Source organism: Rhincodon typus, chromosome 33 (genome assembly GCF_021869965.1).
Source record: "Rhincodon typus isolate 14 chromosome 33, sRhiTyp1.1, whole genome shotgun sequence".
In the NCBI taxonomy this organism is placed as follows: Eukaryota; Metazoa; Chordata; class Chondrichthyes; order Orectolobiformes; family Rhincodontidae; genus Rhincodon; species Rhincodon typus.
The window spans coordinates 22,995,258-23,011,167 of record NC_063364.1 but is presented as its reverse complement, the minus strand read 5'-3'; the positions used below and the strand labels follow the sequence as shown (position 1 = coordinate 23,011,167).

Genomic DNA, 15,910 nt, shown 5'->3' with positions numbered 1-15,910 from the left:
GCCAGGCAGCATCAGAGGAGCAGGAAAGCTGACGCTTCTTCAGAAGGATCCCGACCCGAAACATCAGCTTTCCTGCTCCTGTGATGCTGCCTGGCCAGCTGTGTTCCTCCAGCTCCACACTGTGTTATCTCAGACTCCAGCATTGGCAGTTCATACTATCTCTCTGTGAATGAAACTCTCGAGCATTTTATTCCTCTGAAAACCATCTGCTCCATCGTTTGCGCCGACCTGTAAAGTGGTAATTGTGAGGTGCTGTAATTTTGTGGAAATGGAGTGGTGTTTGTCGTTGCTGACAAGGACTGTTGTAAGCTGAGCTAGCAGTTGTTTGCAGTTGCTCTGCCCGTAGATTGTGTGTGGGAGGATGATAGTGGTGGTTGCTGCTGTTGCCAGGGGTTGCCGTCGTTGCCAAGGGTTGCAGTCGTTGCCAAGGGTTGCAGTCGTTGCCAAGGGTTGCAGTCGTTTCCAAGGCTTGTTGTTGTCAGGGATGTTGCCATTCTCAAGGTTATTGTCACTGAGGCGAATGGGCAATTTCAGTGTTCAGTGTTATCATAGGCCATTGTGGGACAATGCTGTGACCAGGGGTAACTATTATCCAAGGTTACCATTGTTGATTGTCAAGAGCACCGTATTTCAGGTTTGCTATTGTTGTTTATAGTTGCTGAAATCAAGGAAGGCTGTCAATGTCAATGCAGTAAAACTCTTCTACACAGAATTATTACTCTACTGCAGATTAGTATTTATGCACTAACACTGCCCTATTTAATAACGCTGATGGATGCACAATTTTGACACCTTTTGCCTGTTGTCCCTAGAGCTGTCGCAGAGTCAACACCAGCGTGTAAATTAAAATCATTGATAAAGTCAAATGGAGCTGATGTTGAGATGGGAAAATTCAAGAATTCTCAGACATGAGCAGCACGGAGATCAGACACATCTTTGATGAAAGCTGTCAGACTGTGAAATAACTGACAGTCATTTGTTAGCTGAATGCAACAGGCAGGGAATCAGGTGACCTTGCTGTTTGGAATGTTGTTTGTGCAACTTGCATGTTTAGAGAAATGCGAAAGGTGTTTTGCTGATCAGTAACATTCCTATATTTCAAATATTACAAAAACGTTCATATAAAGAGCATTCACAGTCAGTCTGTCTTTCACGAGACATAACTCATCAAAAACCTTAGCCCTTCACAATTCCATCTATGCTGAAAAGATAACAGGCTGTTTTTAAAACATGCTCTGAATATCCAACTGAATCAAAGGCTGATTGTCACCAATTGAGGTCCCAGAGTCTCAATTTATATCTCACACCAGAGAAACAAATCATCATTCAATAGGATTGACTGAGTGCTTGCTGAATTTCAATCCAATTTTTCAAAATTATAAAGCTCTGTTTCTCTTTTTCTGCTGGTTTCATCACTTGCCCAGTCGCTCCCTTACAGTGCTGTCGAGGGCACAACCTACACACCTATCACTAGCAGCCACAAGCAGCATCTTTTCAGGGGAAGACGGTCATTCATTTTATGGCAGACGCAGAAATGATGGGACAAATGGCCATCTGTGTTGCTGCATCATTTCAGGAAGCACATTTAATCTATCCCTTTCTTATACATCATTTCCACTTTTCTGTGTTCTCCTCAGATACCTCACTCCCTGCTCTGAGTGACAAACCTAACTGCTCCTTGAATTCATTTTAAACAGTCCATTTCCAAGGCAACTGAGTTCACAACCTCAATGTGTGAAAATGTCACCCTCTTACCCCTAACCTCCTCATTTTTAAACTCTGCCCTCTGACCTTTGATCTGTCACTACAATGGAACAAGAAGAATATTAATTTATTCAGACATCGAGTAGGAGGATTGCTTTAGAATTCAAGGCTTCCGGGGAGCACAATGTTAGCACGATTCAGGTGGGTTTAATGGCCCATAACTGTGTCGGCATATCTTATTGATTCCAACTTTGGCTCATGCTAGGTTAGCAAGACACTCATCTTGATGCTGTTTGTGGAATCTTATCAATGTGCAAAATGCCTCCACAGTGTTTGCCACAAAAGCCTGGAACAATTCGCTGAGAAGACAATAAATAAAAAACGGTTTACAAAACGCTAATTGATTTGCCCGGTGCTCCTTTGCAGACTCAGTTGTTGAAATGAATCCAGCAGATTTTTGGGCAAAAGCTCAGGAGGGGGGGTGGTTGACTCTCAGCAGCTGGGAGACCAAACGTATTGTAAAAGACCCGGTATTTCCAAGCAATAAACTGAAGCAACCATCAGCAATTACCCGGGGAGGGGGGGGTGGGGGGAGCTGCACAAAGCAGAAAGGAAGATGAATACTGTTGTCGTCACTAATCATTCTCACTCTCTTTCTCTTTAGAATCACACTGTGATTGTAATCCTCATCCCCTGACCTTTAAAACAAGAATGAATTAAATTGAGGCAATTTTATGATTTGCGACGTGATGATATAATAAATTTACAGATGCCAGCCTCTTGCTTTGATTATTGGTGCTGCCTGGAGGGTGGTGTGTTAGGATATTAATGAGCTTGATTTTTAACAATTTCACAAGCTGTGTTGCTAACTATTCAATATTTGGGCTGCTTTCACATTCTGGACTGGAACTCTGATGTGTGCGATATTAGCAGGAAATTTCAGGATATCTGATGCTACAGTATCTGATCAAATATCTCGCCAGATTACTTAGACATCCAAAGCATTGCAGCATGGGTAGAATCATAGAGTCATACAGCACGGAAACAGACCCTTCAGTCTAACCAGTACATGCTGAGCATGATCGCAAACTAAACTAGTCCCACCTGCCTCCACTTGGTCCATATCCCTCCAAATATTTCTTATTCGTGAACTTAAATGTCTTAAATGTTGTAACTGTACCCGCATCCACCACTTCCTCTGGAAGTTCAATCCACACATGAACCACTCTCTGTGTAAAACTGTTGCCCCTCGTGTCCTTTCTAAAACTTTCTCCTCTCACCTTAAAATATGCCCTCTAGTCTTGAACTCCCCCAGCCTAGGGAAAAGACCCTTGTCATTCACCTTATGTATGCCCCTCATGATTTTTTAAATCTCAATAAGGTTATCCCTCAACCTCCTATGCTGCAGTGACAAAAGTTCCAGCCTTTCCATTCTATTTTATATCTCAAACCCTCTATTCCTAGAAACATCTGGTAAATCTAGATCCTTCTAGTCAGTGTCTAGTTAACTAATGTCAACTAGGTTCTCTATAATGGTTTGGAATGCTTGGGAAATAAGGGGTAGAGACTAAATAGGGCAATCTTCCTGCTCCTTATGCTTGTATACAGATGTTGGGGAGGCAAGGCTTAACAGTGGCTATAGTCAATTGATGGGTAACACTGACTGAGCAGCACAGTAAGAAATAATTTACATTTATATAGCACTTGCCTCATCCTCAGGGCACCCCAAATATTTCAAAGCCAATGTGCTGTTTTCTTTTATAGCATAGCACCCATGTCCTGAAATAACATAGAAATATATCCCTGTTGCCTTTGTGGGCACCCCTTCATTTGTATACAAGAAGATCCGCAAACAGCAAATGAGTAAATGTTTTAGCTGATTGAGAAGTGGATACTCCCTCAAGACACATTGCAAGAATTCCCCTGCTCACGTTTGTAAATATGTACTGGGATTTCTTGCATTCACTGGACAGACTGATGCAGAACATTTTACCTGAAAGGCAACACCCCAGAGAAGCAGCACTCATCGATGCGACAGTCTGGATTCTATCTCCCTGTTTTGCAGTGGAATTTGAAAATATCACTGGTGAGTCCAAGCCAAGAATGCTACAGCTGAGCAAGATGTAATGTAATGGATTACAGAAAACTAACTGTTCTTTAAAGTATCTCAGCTAGAGACCGTGCCTTTGAATACTTATTCCAGCAAGTGATGTTGTTTATGTTACTATATTTCAGTGATAAGCAACATCGTAAGAGGTAATGCTTGTGGAATCCATAACCTGAAACATTTGCATTCTCCACCACTTGTATACACTAGCAGCAGTATCTACCATCCACAAAATGCATCATTACAGCCTGCCAAGGCCTGCTTATCAATATCTTCCAACCCCATGATGTCCAACACTTAAAACAGTAAGGAAAGTAAATGAAAGGTTCCCTCCTCATCCAGACTTGGAATTATATCCATGTTCCTTGATTGTAACTGGGGAGGATTCCTGGAGCTACCTTCCCGATAGCATTATGGGTTAACCCACCTCATGTGGACTGCAACAGTTTAGGAAGATGACCCACCATCACCTCATGGGCAAGTGGGTAATGGGAATAAACACTGACCTTGTCAGAGATGCCCATGCTACACATATTAAAGAACAAAGAGAAAATTCTGATCTTTACCAGAGGATGGAATCAATGCCCCTCCCTGTGCTGAATTTGGAAGTAGTGGTGGTGGTGGTGGTGGTGGTGGTGGTGGTGGTGGGGGGTGGTGGTGGTGGTGGTGGGGGGTGGTGGGGGTGTTGAGGGGGTGGTGGGGGCAGGCATTTAATAAGGTAGGAAGATGCTGGGAGAGGTCCCCATCATTTTCTTGCCTCTGTCCCAATTGAGTCTGGAACAGGGAGGCTTCTGGACGGTCATTCTGTCCCACCACATATTCAGGCCCTTACGTAGGTGATTAATGTCCAGTAAGTGCCTAACCTGCCAGTGTTGGTATTCACTAAGTGACTGTGCAAATCATATGCCAACTTCTCACAGAGAGGGTATTGGTTAATATCCACAGTGTATCTATTCCATCCTTGTTTTTGAGAATGGGTAAAGTTCAAAGGGAGTTAATTGGGCTATTTATATCATTGGATAAAATTTATGCCCTCCATTATTCAAAATGTTACATAACCCCATGTGGTATAGTGGATATTATCACTGTCTCTGAACTAAAAACTCAGGGCTCAAGCCCCAGTCCAGGATTTATTAGCCACAGAAGGAGTATTACAAGAATTGCAATCATATTTAGTGTGCTGACTGGTTTGCCATGGGATATCTGCCTCTGCTGTAATTGCCTCTGTATGCAGTCTGTGGGAGTCACTAAATACCTGTCACAGTTTCAGTGTGGCGCAGCAGAAAATGTGTGGATTTTCAGAGCTTTCAAAGAGACAGCGACTGAAATAAACAACAAGTTAGAAGTGAAAATAAACAATAACTTTGAATTTCTGGGTAGTCAAAATGGCTGAGAATTTTATGTTCCCTCATGCTGTAGAAATGAAAGGCCGCTTCATGGCAAAACGACGAAAAGGCCACAGGATTTATTTAGAAACCTGCGTGAAATAACTGCACAGAGGCTGGTATCCTGTCACCAAGTCACCCTTTATTTACATGGCCACAGTACATGGGCTCTGATGAGCTAACTCAGTGCCAATCCCTAGGAAATCATAGAATCCCTACAATGTGGAAGCAGACCATCCAGTTCATGATGTCCGTGCTGCCCCTGCTAAGTGCATTCCACCCAGACCCACACCCCTACCCTATCCCTATAACTCTGCATTTCCCATGGCTAACCAACCTTTGTAACTGGGGAGGATTCCTGGAGCTACCTCCCCAATAGCATTATGGGTTAACCCACCTCATGTGGACTGCAACAGTTCAGGAAGATGACCCACCATCACCTCATGGGCAAGTGGGTAATGGGAATAAACGCTGACCTTGTCAGAGATGCCCATGTTACACATGTTAAAGAACAAAGAGAAAATTCCGATCTGTACCAGAGGATGGAATTAATGCCCTTCCCCATTGCTGAATTTGGAAGTGGTGGTGGTGGAAGGGTGGAATTAATAAGGTAGGAAGATGCCAGTAGAGGTCCCCATCATTTTCTTGCCTCTGTCCCAATTAAGTCTGCAACAGGAAGGCTTCTGGATGGTCATTCTGTCCCTTTGGACTGTGGGAGGAAACCCACACAGACACTGGGAGAATGTGCAAACTCATCACAGACAGTCACCTGAGGCTGGAATCAAACATAGGTCCCTGGTGCTGTGAGGCGGCAGTGCTAACCACTGAGCCACCATGCCACACCAAGAGTGAGAAGACTCCTGTTTATTTTGTTTTTTTTAAGCACCCATGTTGTGTGCGTGTGTAAGTGCAGGGACTCAGTGAAGACACCATTGTGCAAACAACTTTATTCAATACTTCCACCACCAGGAAAAACACCTATTGTGGCCAGGTAACCAGTAACAACCAAAGTCCGATAGGGTCAATGCTCACGTGAAAAGAGTGAAGGGGCTCAAATCAAGACAGAGTTGGAGGGGCAAGTAAAGCACCCTACCTCCCGCGATGCCCACCTCTCCCTAAAGGCATTGAGATGATTGGTGGACACTGTGAGCTCCCTCCCTCCTTCCCCGGGCTCGAACATAACCACGGAAAAGGGGCAGGGAGTCAGCCATAATGACCCCCGCCACGCCCCACTGCCAGCATCTATTAATGACCAGCTTAGCCAGGCCCAGGAGCAGACCCATGAGGAGATCCTCTGACCTGTCCGCTCCCCTCCAAACCATGTCCAAAGATCAAGACCGTGGGGCTGAAGTGCAACCAAAAACACAATAGATGATTCTTCGGGCGACTAAAAAGGGAGCGCAAATGCCCACAATCAGTGTACATGTGGTCCTCCGACTGCACAGCGCTGCAACATAAACAGTTGGGCTGGGAGTACATGGACCACTGCCATCCACGGTTACAGGGATTACTGCTTACAATACCCTCTGGCCCAGATTTGCTGAGGGAAAGAGGGAGGACTCGCGCGTAGGGAGCACTCCACTGGGGATCTCCACTGCCCCGTGGTAAATGGGCATGCCAAGGTGTGCCCGAGTGGTGGATGAAAAACAAGAGACGGATGGTGTGCAGCAGCAGTCTGTACAGGCCCTGCTGTTTAACTTTCTGAAAGGACGCACAACACATATTTTGGAGGCGGCTCGGATTGCAGGGAACTGGGTGGGGGGGTGGCGGGTAGTATGGCATCCTGGGGCCAATGTGAAATTCTGTCCGGTGGGTCTATGCGAGACTCCTGTTTATATCTGTCAGCCAGAGCTCTCTGATTGGCCCAAGTTAACCACCTCAATCAGGGGGCTCATACTCAGTGAGATTCACCTGGCCAACCTCATCCCAATCCCTACACCAAGTAAATAAGAGCAGCAACTTTTCCATCAAGTGCTACAAACTCGGATCTCACTTAGGAGCAGAAAAGCCAAACTGGAGGGATTTTAGAAGCTTTGACGACATACTGTAAACCACATATTAATGTTAACTATGAACAGTATGTGCTCAACATCAGAACTCAGGGAGAGAGGGAGCCTATTGGTCAGTAAATGACTCGGTGAGCTGAGCCCAGTAATTTTCCTTCGTGCAGGCAAAGCTTCATCTTTTTTTCAGGCTGCGACCCATTGGCAGAGATGGAGGTTCTGAAGTGGTGTGTTAGCTCAGCCTGAATTCCTGGTTTCCCTTTGGCCAATATACGTCTCTGGATCCACAGAGCGTAGTTGATTCTTAATCACCTCAGAATGTCCTAAGTAGTTGCAGCAGTTGTGAGCATGCAGTTGTATCAATTCGCTACAAAGTCTAAAAGGAATGAAACTGGATGGCTGTTTTGCATTGCTGCATCAAATGTGCAGCAACTCAATGGGTAAGCTTGCCATGAGCATCTCAACTGCAATTAGGGATAGACATTTGAAATAAAAGACGTCTTCAGGATTTTCGTTGCAGGGTTTCAATGACAATATCCAGGGCGGGAGGTTTGCGAGAGCTGTTCGGGAGGGTTTAAACTAGTGTGAAAGGGGGTTGGGAACCAGAATACTAGGTCAGTAAGTGCAGGGAGCGGGGACAAAAGTGTGACAGAGGTATGCATAACACAGAGTAAGAGCAGGCAGAGGGATGTCATAGGGCTCAGAGGGACTGGGGACTGGAATGCATTTGCTTCAATGCAAGAAGTATAGCAGGTAAGGCAGCTGGACAAAGAGCATGGAATACTGCGTGGAATTGTGATATTGTTGCCATTACAGGGACATGGTTAAAGGAGGGACAGGACTGGCAGCTTAACATTCCTGGATATCGCTGTTTTCGGAGGGACGGAAAGGGAAACAAAAGAGGTGGGGGAGTTGCATCACCGATTAGGGATCACATCACAGCTGTGCTGGGGGAGGACAAATTGGAGGGATCTTGTATTGAGACGTTATGGGTGGAGCTCAAGGGTGAAATCACAATGTTGGGAATTTTCTATCGACCTCCCAACAACCCATGGGAGACAGTGGAGTAGTTATATAGTCAGATACTGGAAAAGTATGAAAAGAACAGGGTAGTTGTGGTGGGTGACTTCAACTTTCCTCTTATTGACTGGGAATCCCTTAGATCCAGGGGCTCAGATGGAGAACAATTTGTTAGTTGTGTCCAGGAGAGCTTTTTGAGACAGTATGTTGACAATCCAACCAGAGAAGAGGCCATACTAGACTTGGTCCTAGGGAATGAGCCAGGAGATTGACATTTCAGTAGGAGAGCGCTTAGTGACCGTACCTGCATAAGATTTCGAGTAGTCATGGAAAAGGACACAAGTGGCCCCTGGGTGTGGTTGCTTATTTGGGCAAGAGCCAATTACACACAAATTAGACAGGAACTCGAGAATGTGGATTAGAAGCAGTTATTTGAGTGAAATCTATCTCTGGCATGGCGGAGACTTTTAAAGACTAATTGACTAAATTGCAGGACATGTATGTCCCTGCAAAACTAAAGGATAGGAATGGCAGGATTCAGGAACCATGGATGACAAGGTAGGAGGATGACAACCAATTGTAAGGTGAGTCAAAAGAAAAAATGGGAAGCTTACGACAAGTCTAGGCAGCATCAAACGGATGAAGTCCTGGAGGAGTACAGAGAAATTAGGAAGGAACTTAAATGCGCAATTAGGAAGGCAAAATGGGGCCATGAAATGTCTTTAGCAAACAGGGTCAAGACGAATCCCAAGGCTTTTTATGTATATGTTAGGGAAAAGAGGGTAACAAAGGAAAGAGTAGGCCCACGCAAGGACGAATGAGGGAAGTTATACGTAGAGCCACAGGAAGTCGGGGAGATCCTGAATGAGTACTTTGTATCGGTTTTCACCAAGAAGTACATGACCAATGTTGAGGTCAGGGATGAGTGTGTGAATACTCTAGAGAATGACAACATATTGTAAGAGGAAGTTTTGGGAATCCTAAATTGCATTAAGATAGACAAGTCCCTTGGACCAGATGGGATCTACCTCAGGTTTCTCAGATAGGCAAGGGAGGAAATAGCTGGCATATTGGAGGATATCTTCACATCCTCATTGACCACAGGTGAAGTTCCAGAGGATTAGAAAATGTTGTTCCTTGTTTAAGAAAGGATGCAGGGATAATCCAGGAAGCTATAGGCCGGTGACCTTGACATCTGTGGTGGCAAAACTCTTGGAGAAGATACTGAGAGACAAGATATATGCACATTTGGAGGAAAATGGACTAGTTAGTGGCAGGTTTCATAGTTTTGTTCGGGGAAGGTCATGTCTCACCAACCTGATTGAATTTTTTGAAGAGGTAACGAGGATGATTGATGAGGGAAGGGCTGTGGATGTAGTTTATATGGACTTTAGTAAGGCACTTGATAAAGTCCCACATGGCAGGTTTGTACAAAAATTAAAATCACAAGGGATTTGGGGTGGTCTGGCTAGATGGATAGAAAACTGGCTTGGTCGTAGAAGGTAGTGGTAGAAGGGTGTTTTTCAAAATGGAGACCGGTAGCTAGTGGTGTTCCACAGGGCTCAGTCTTAAGTCCTTTGTTGTTTGTAGTATATATAAATGATCTGGAGGAAAATGTGGGTGGTCTGATTAGTAAGTTTGCTGATGACACAAAGATTGGTGGAGTTGCTGATAGTACCAACAATTGTGAAAGGATACAACAGGATATGGATAGATTGGTGACTTGGGCACAGACAAATCAAGACAATGTGAGGTGATGCATTTTGGAGGATCAAATTTAGGTGTGTATTATATTGTAAATGGCAGAACCCTTAGGAACACTAACATTCACATGGATCTGGGCATGTAGGTCCACAGTTCCCTGTAAGTGGCAACACAGATAGCCAAGGTGCTTAAGAAGGCATATGGCATGCTTGCCTTCATTGCCCGGAGCGTGGAGTACAAGAGTTGGCAAACCTTGTAGTATCTATATCAAACCCTTGTTAGGCTGCATTTGGATTATTGTGTGCAGTTTTGGTCACCACACTACCAGAAGGATGTGGAAGCTTTGGAGACAGTGCAGAGAAGGTTCACCAGGACGTTGCCTGGTCTCCAGGGCATTGACTATGAGGAAAGGTTAAAAAGACTAGGATTGTTTTCACTGGAAATACGGTGACTGAGAGGAGACCTGATAGAAGTCTACAAAATGATGAGCGGCATAGATAGGGTGGATAGTCAGAGGCTTTTTCCCAGGGTTGAAGTTTCAATTACAAGGGGCACAGCTTCAAGGTCAGAGGGGGAAAGTTTAAGGGAGATGTGAGAGGGAAGTTTTTCATGCAGAGAGTGGTAGCAGCCTGGAATGCGCTACCAGAAAAGGCACGTTGAAGACATTTAAGAGGCACCTAGATGGATACATGAATAGGGAGGGAATAGAGGGATATGGATCAAAAAATAGCAGGTTTGTTTTTAGATTAATTAGGGCATGATGGTCAGCATGGGCTTGGAGGGTCAAAGGGCCTGTTCCTGTGCTGTAAAGCGATTTGTTCAAATCGCTCCCACTCTTACCCCACTTCTCCAAACTCCCAACCCTCACCTCCACCCCCCCTCTCAATCTTGTCCCCCACCCCCCCCCTCCTCCACCCCCTCTCCACCAACACCTCCCCCCCCATCTCCCCCTCACCCACTTCTCATTTCCCCCCTCCCATCCATCTCTCCCCTCCTCCCCTGCCCCTTCTGCCCCCAACCTCACCAACCTCTCCCCTGCCCTCCAATCTCATCTCACCCTCTCCCCCACCCCAACCTCAACCTCAACATTGCAATTGAACATATAACTTCCTCAGGAAGTGTGTTCAATGCAAAATACTTCTATTCATGTTCTCGATTTAATGAGTGATCAATTTGTGAGCGGCCCAGGTGTGTGCTTGTGATACAATGTTGAGAGTATCCCATGGAGTGTGTCTACGACCAACCGCTGTTTTGAAGTAATTTATAGAGTTGGGAGTCAGGGTTTTATTTTTAAATCACTCAATAATGAGTTTGCATTTGAATTATAGGACAGCCTGTGTTTTAATTAGACCAATTTGCATGTATAAATTGCTTTTCATTAACATAATTAATATATCTTCCATAACACACATTCTCCATGTATTTTTAAAGTTTGGATTTTTTCATTTACTGAAAATTTACAAATATTTACAAGAATAATGTTGTCACAAAAACTACTGCTCCCTTCCTGCTCTCTGCTGACTGTAATCTGAACAGTGTGGTATCTTAATTATTCTGTTCCTCTTGGCTACCTCCATTCCTAGGGCAAGGTTTCCTTCTCATGTAATTTGAAGCATTTTTGTTTTCCTTTTCTGTCCATCTTCTAGCACCACATAGTATCTGCATAGGGCAAATGATTTGTCTCCTCAGCTCCTGGTAAATAAGTCTCCTCACCTGTGAGAGCAGAGCCAGAACACATGTGAATAAGTCCAAAACAAATTGAGTTCAGAAAATGGGAGCGAGGGCCCTGGAGATTGTATACTTGTTCACACATATCCTTGGAGTGTTTGCATACATGCTTGAATCATAGTCATGAAGACATACAGCACAGAAAGAGACTCTTCGGTCCAAATCATCCATGCCGGCTAAGTTTCCCAAACTAAACTAGTTCCATTTGCCTCTGATGGGCCCATTTTCCTCTGTACCTTTCCTAATGTCTTTTAAATGTTGTAATTGTATCCGCGTCTACCATTTCATCCAGCAGTTCATTCCACGTACAAACCACCCTCTGTGTGGAAAAAGTTCCCTTTTAAGAATTCTGACCATGTGGAAAGAGGCTGTTCAACCCATTAAATCTGCACTGACTCTCCATTTCCCTGTCTTTGTAACCATGTTTTTAGCATGGCCAACCCACCTAAACTACACATCTTTAGTCTGTGGGAGGAAGCCCACATAGACACAAGGAGAACTTGCAAATTCCACATGGAAAGTCACTCCAAAGCTAGCGTTGAACCCCTGTCCCTGGCCCTGTGAGGCAGTAGTGCTAACCATTGTGCCACTCTGTAGTGTCATGGAGTGTGTGTGCGTGCGTGAGGGGGCCCTGATTGGCGTATTTGTGCAGGTGTTAGAATGTGAGAATAGGTCCTGCCTCAGTGACTGCACCCTGGAACACACGAGAAGAGATCTGAACTAAGCTTAATGTTTAAGAGTTTGATGTTTAAGTTTAATATTAAGAGCCTCTTGCATTCTTCACTGCAAGCTTAGGATTCAAGTTTTAAATGTGCAGGCCAAGAATAGTATGGGTGCAATAAAGTTCTTAACTTGAGTGTGTAGATGAAGGACTGGGGGATATAGCTACAAAACCACTGACCATGAAACTGTGTCCAATCATTCCTGTTCAGTTCTGAATTCTAATCACTATCATTCCCATTTCTGAATCAGTACCTTGTCAATATTTACCTTATTCCAAGATTGAAGATCATAGCATAGGTACTATAACCCTGTTTGTTGGCCTGCCTTTCAATGAGAAACAAAACCAAGGTTTCTTCTGCCTGCTCAAGCTAATGTTAGTTATGAACCCACAGCACTTAGTCATAGAGATGTACAGCACGGAAACAGACCCTTCATTCCAACTCGTCCATGCCGACCAGATATACTAAATTAATCAGTCCCTTTTGCTCCCATTTAGCCCATATCCCCCTTAGCCCTTCCTATTCATATACCCATCCAGGTGCCTTTTAAATGTTGTAATTGTACCAGCCTCCATCACTTCCTTTGGCAGCTTATTCCATACAAACACCATCCTCAGGTGAAAAAGTTGCCCCTTTGATCCCTTTTAAACATTTTACCTCTCTCCTTCAACCTATGCCTCTCGTTTTGGACTTCCCCACCCCAGGGAAAAGACCTTGCCTGTTTATCCTATCCATGCCCTTCATGATTTTATAAGCCTCTATAAGGTCACCCCTCAGCCTCCGACACTCCAGGGAAAATAGCCCCAGCCTATTCAGCCTCTCCCCACAGCTCAAACCCTCCAATCCTGGCAACATCCTTGTAAATCGTTTCTGAACCCTTTCAATTTTCATAACATCCCTCCTATAGCAGGGAGACCAGAACTGCACACGGTATTCCGATAGTGGCCTAAGCAATGTCCTGTACAGCTACAACATGACCTCCCAACTCCTATACCCAGTGCACAGACCAATAAAGGCAAGCGTACCAAATGCCTTCTGCACCACCCTGTCTACCTGCGATTTCACTTTCAAGGAATTTCAAAAGCAAAACCTTGCATAATCAAAAACAGTGAATTCCAGTTTCTTCAGTCCTCCTCTTCTAATATCTGTCAATACTGACTTTGTCATTCTGACAGACTCGTGTTTAAAAAAGAAACAGCAGGACTCCAGACAAAGACAAGCTTAAGATTTCACTATTCCCTTGAAGTTGGGACTGCCAATCAGAATTGTTAAATGTAATGTCAAAGTTTCAACAGCATTTAGACACATGACAATCGTACATTTACTGTTCTTTGAAAGGTAGAAACACAGTAGAAATACAGAATTATGTCAGACAGATGGAGATCATTCATGTCCACATTGGTTCTTTACACAAGCAATGCAAAGGTAATCTTGCTGTCTCTGTTGAATAAGATTTTGACGGGTTTAATGTTCATGTCACAGTGGTTCCATCCATTCTACTGATGAAGGTCCTGAACAAGGGTAATACCCGTAACGTTGACTGCTCCTTTCCTCCAGCTGTTGCCTGACCTGCTATGTTTTGCCAGCCTCCTGTTTGTCTACCTACTGATGTATCCCACAGTCTGTTGGTGGCAACAGGGTGTTCTACTCCAGCTTTTGGAGGGAGCAGATATATCTTCACCAGTTCCCTAAGTTTCTAAAAATTATGCCTGACCAAATATAATTGTACATATCATTATCAGGCAATAAACCTTCTTGTTATCTTAGAACAGTACCTCCTCTGTAGATACTCGACTGTGGTGTATTCTCTATCATGAATAGATAACAGGGGAGGATCGGAGACAGTGAATGACCCTTAATTACACAGTGGTTGAGGTGGAAAATGCCACAAGGTGCCAGCGGTGGTCATCTGGAAAAGTACCACACTCTTCTCATTGCCCTCTATATTTGTCTAAATTATCAAATTATTAAACATTCCCCAAAATGTTTATCCAAAATTCCTTTCACAGATGCGTCGCACACTTCGTGGACAAACATTCCACATTTCAGTAACTCCCTGCACACAAGAAATTTCTGCCTCGTGCTCCCATTAACAACTTCAACACGAGGTTGTCACAAGTGCCACCTCACAGGTTATTAATAGCTCAGTGCATAAATCTGACCGAGATGTTAGCTGGTGTCATGAGTCATGGGGAAGCCAGAGGATGTGTTAAACCAACTTTGCGTACTAAGAGTTAGCCATTCACAACCCCAAACTAATTTGGTCAAAAACAGTGGTCATTTTTGAGCTGAAAATGACTACTGATTATTCCCCTACTGTTTAACATTCTTTTCTACCGTGCTGTCACTTGGCAAATGACTTGTCTATGATTCTGAGAGAGCTGGAATTGCACTTGTCCTTTGTCAATTGGCACTTATCAAAGGGCCAGATGATGGCTTCACAATGATTGCATTAAGGACAGCGATGAGTAATGGCATTAACACCAGAAGCACACACAATGATGAAGATTCCAGAGTCACGTGCTTTAGAACTGGAAGGGAAAGTTCTAACCTAGTGTGAAGATAATGAGTGCATGGATCAAGCTGTAAATAAAGAGTTCTTGCAGAATCAATGGACCCAAGAGGCATTACCTTAGGGTCAAGCACTGTTTAGTCTCCCAGAGCAAACCAAGTGCTTTGCGATCAGTTGAGTTATAGTTTAGTATTCATAATAATAGGGACATAGGATGTGGGAGCAGGAATAGGCCATTCAGCCATTCATGCCTGTTTCATCTTTCAGGAAGGTCATGGCTGATCTATTGTGGTCTCAACTTCCCTTTCCTGTCTGTCCCCTGGAATTCTTGACTTCCTTATCTTTCAAAAGTTTTTCTCACTCAGTCTTGAATAAGTTTGTTGACGACACACCCTCCACAGCTTCCTGCAGAAGAGAATTCTGCAAACGAAAGACCTGTGAGATAAAAAGAAATTGCTGTGATCTCTGTCTTAAATGTTGGACCTCTACTTTTTAAACAGTGTTCACTCGAAAGCATCTCCTCCACAAGAGAAAACATCCCCTAGCATCAGTTCCACTATCAAACCCCCTCAGGATCCCATCTTCATCAAAAGGATCGCCTTTCATTTTTTTCTAAACTCCAGTGTGCACAGTTCCAACCTGTTCAGCCTTATTTGTAAGATAAGCTGTTCATCCCAGGAATGAGTGAAGTGCATCTTCTTTGTACTGCTTCTAAAGCACTTGAAACTTTCTCAAATGAGATCAAAACTGTACACTGTACTCCAGCTGTGGTATCACCAAATTTCTTGCAGGGGTGGTAAAACATCTATCTTGTTTTCCATTCCTCTTAGACAGGAGCCCGACATTCCATTTGCCGTGTCATTGTAGGACCCTCCCTGACATATGATTTTACCATAAAAACAATGCCCTGGCTTGATCGAGAGCCTTATCGATAATGGAGTGGCACTCTATTTGCTGAGCTCCTATGAGTCCCTGGTGGAATTGTCTTATTAATCTTACTACACTGCAAATTTGTACCCATACAT

General features: G+C 44.0%; 1 protein-coding gene across 1 annotated transcript in view; it reads left to right on the top strand.

Moving 5' to 3' along the window:
* ntrk3a (neurotrophic tyrosine kinase, receptor, type 3a) overlaps positions 1–15,910 on the top strand; it is a 659,663-nt gene that overhangs the window by 324,014 nt on the left and 319,739 nt on the right. Inside the window, exon 6 of the mRNA XM_048615740.1 lies at positions 2,131–2,234. Coding sequence (XP_048471697.1) covers positions 2,131–2,234 — 104 coding nt within the window. The remainder of the gene's footprint in view (positions 1–2,130; positions 2,235–15,910) is intronic.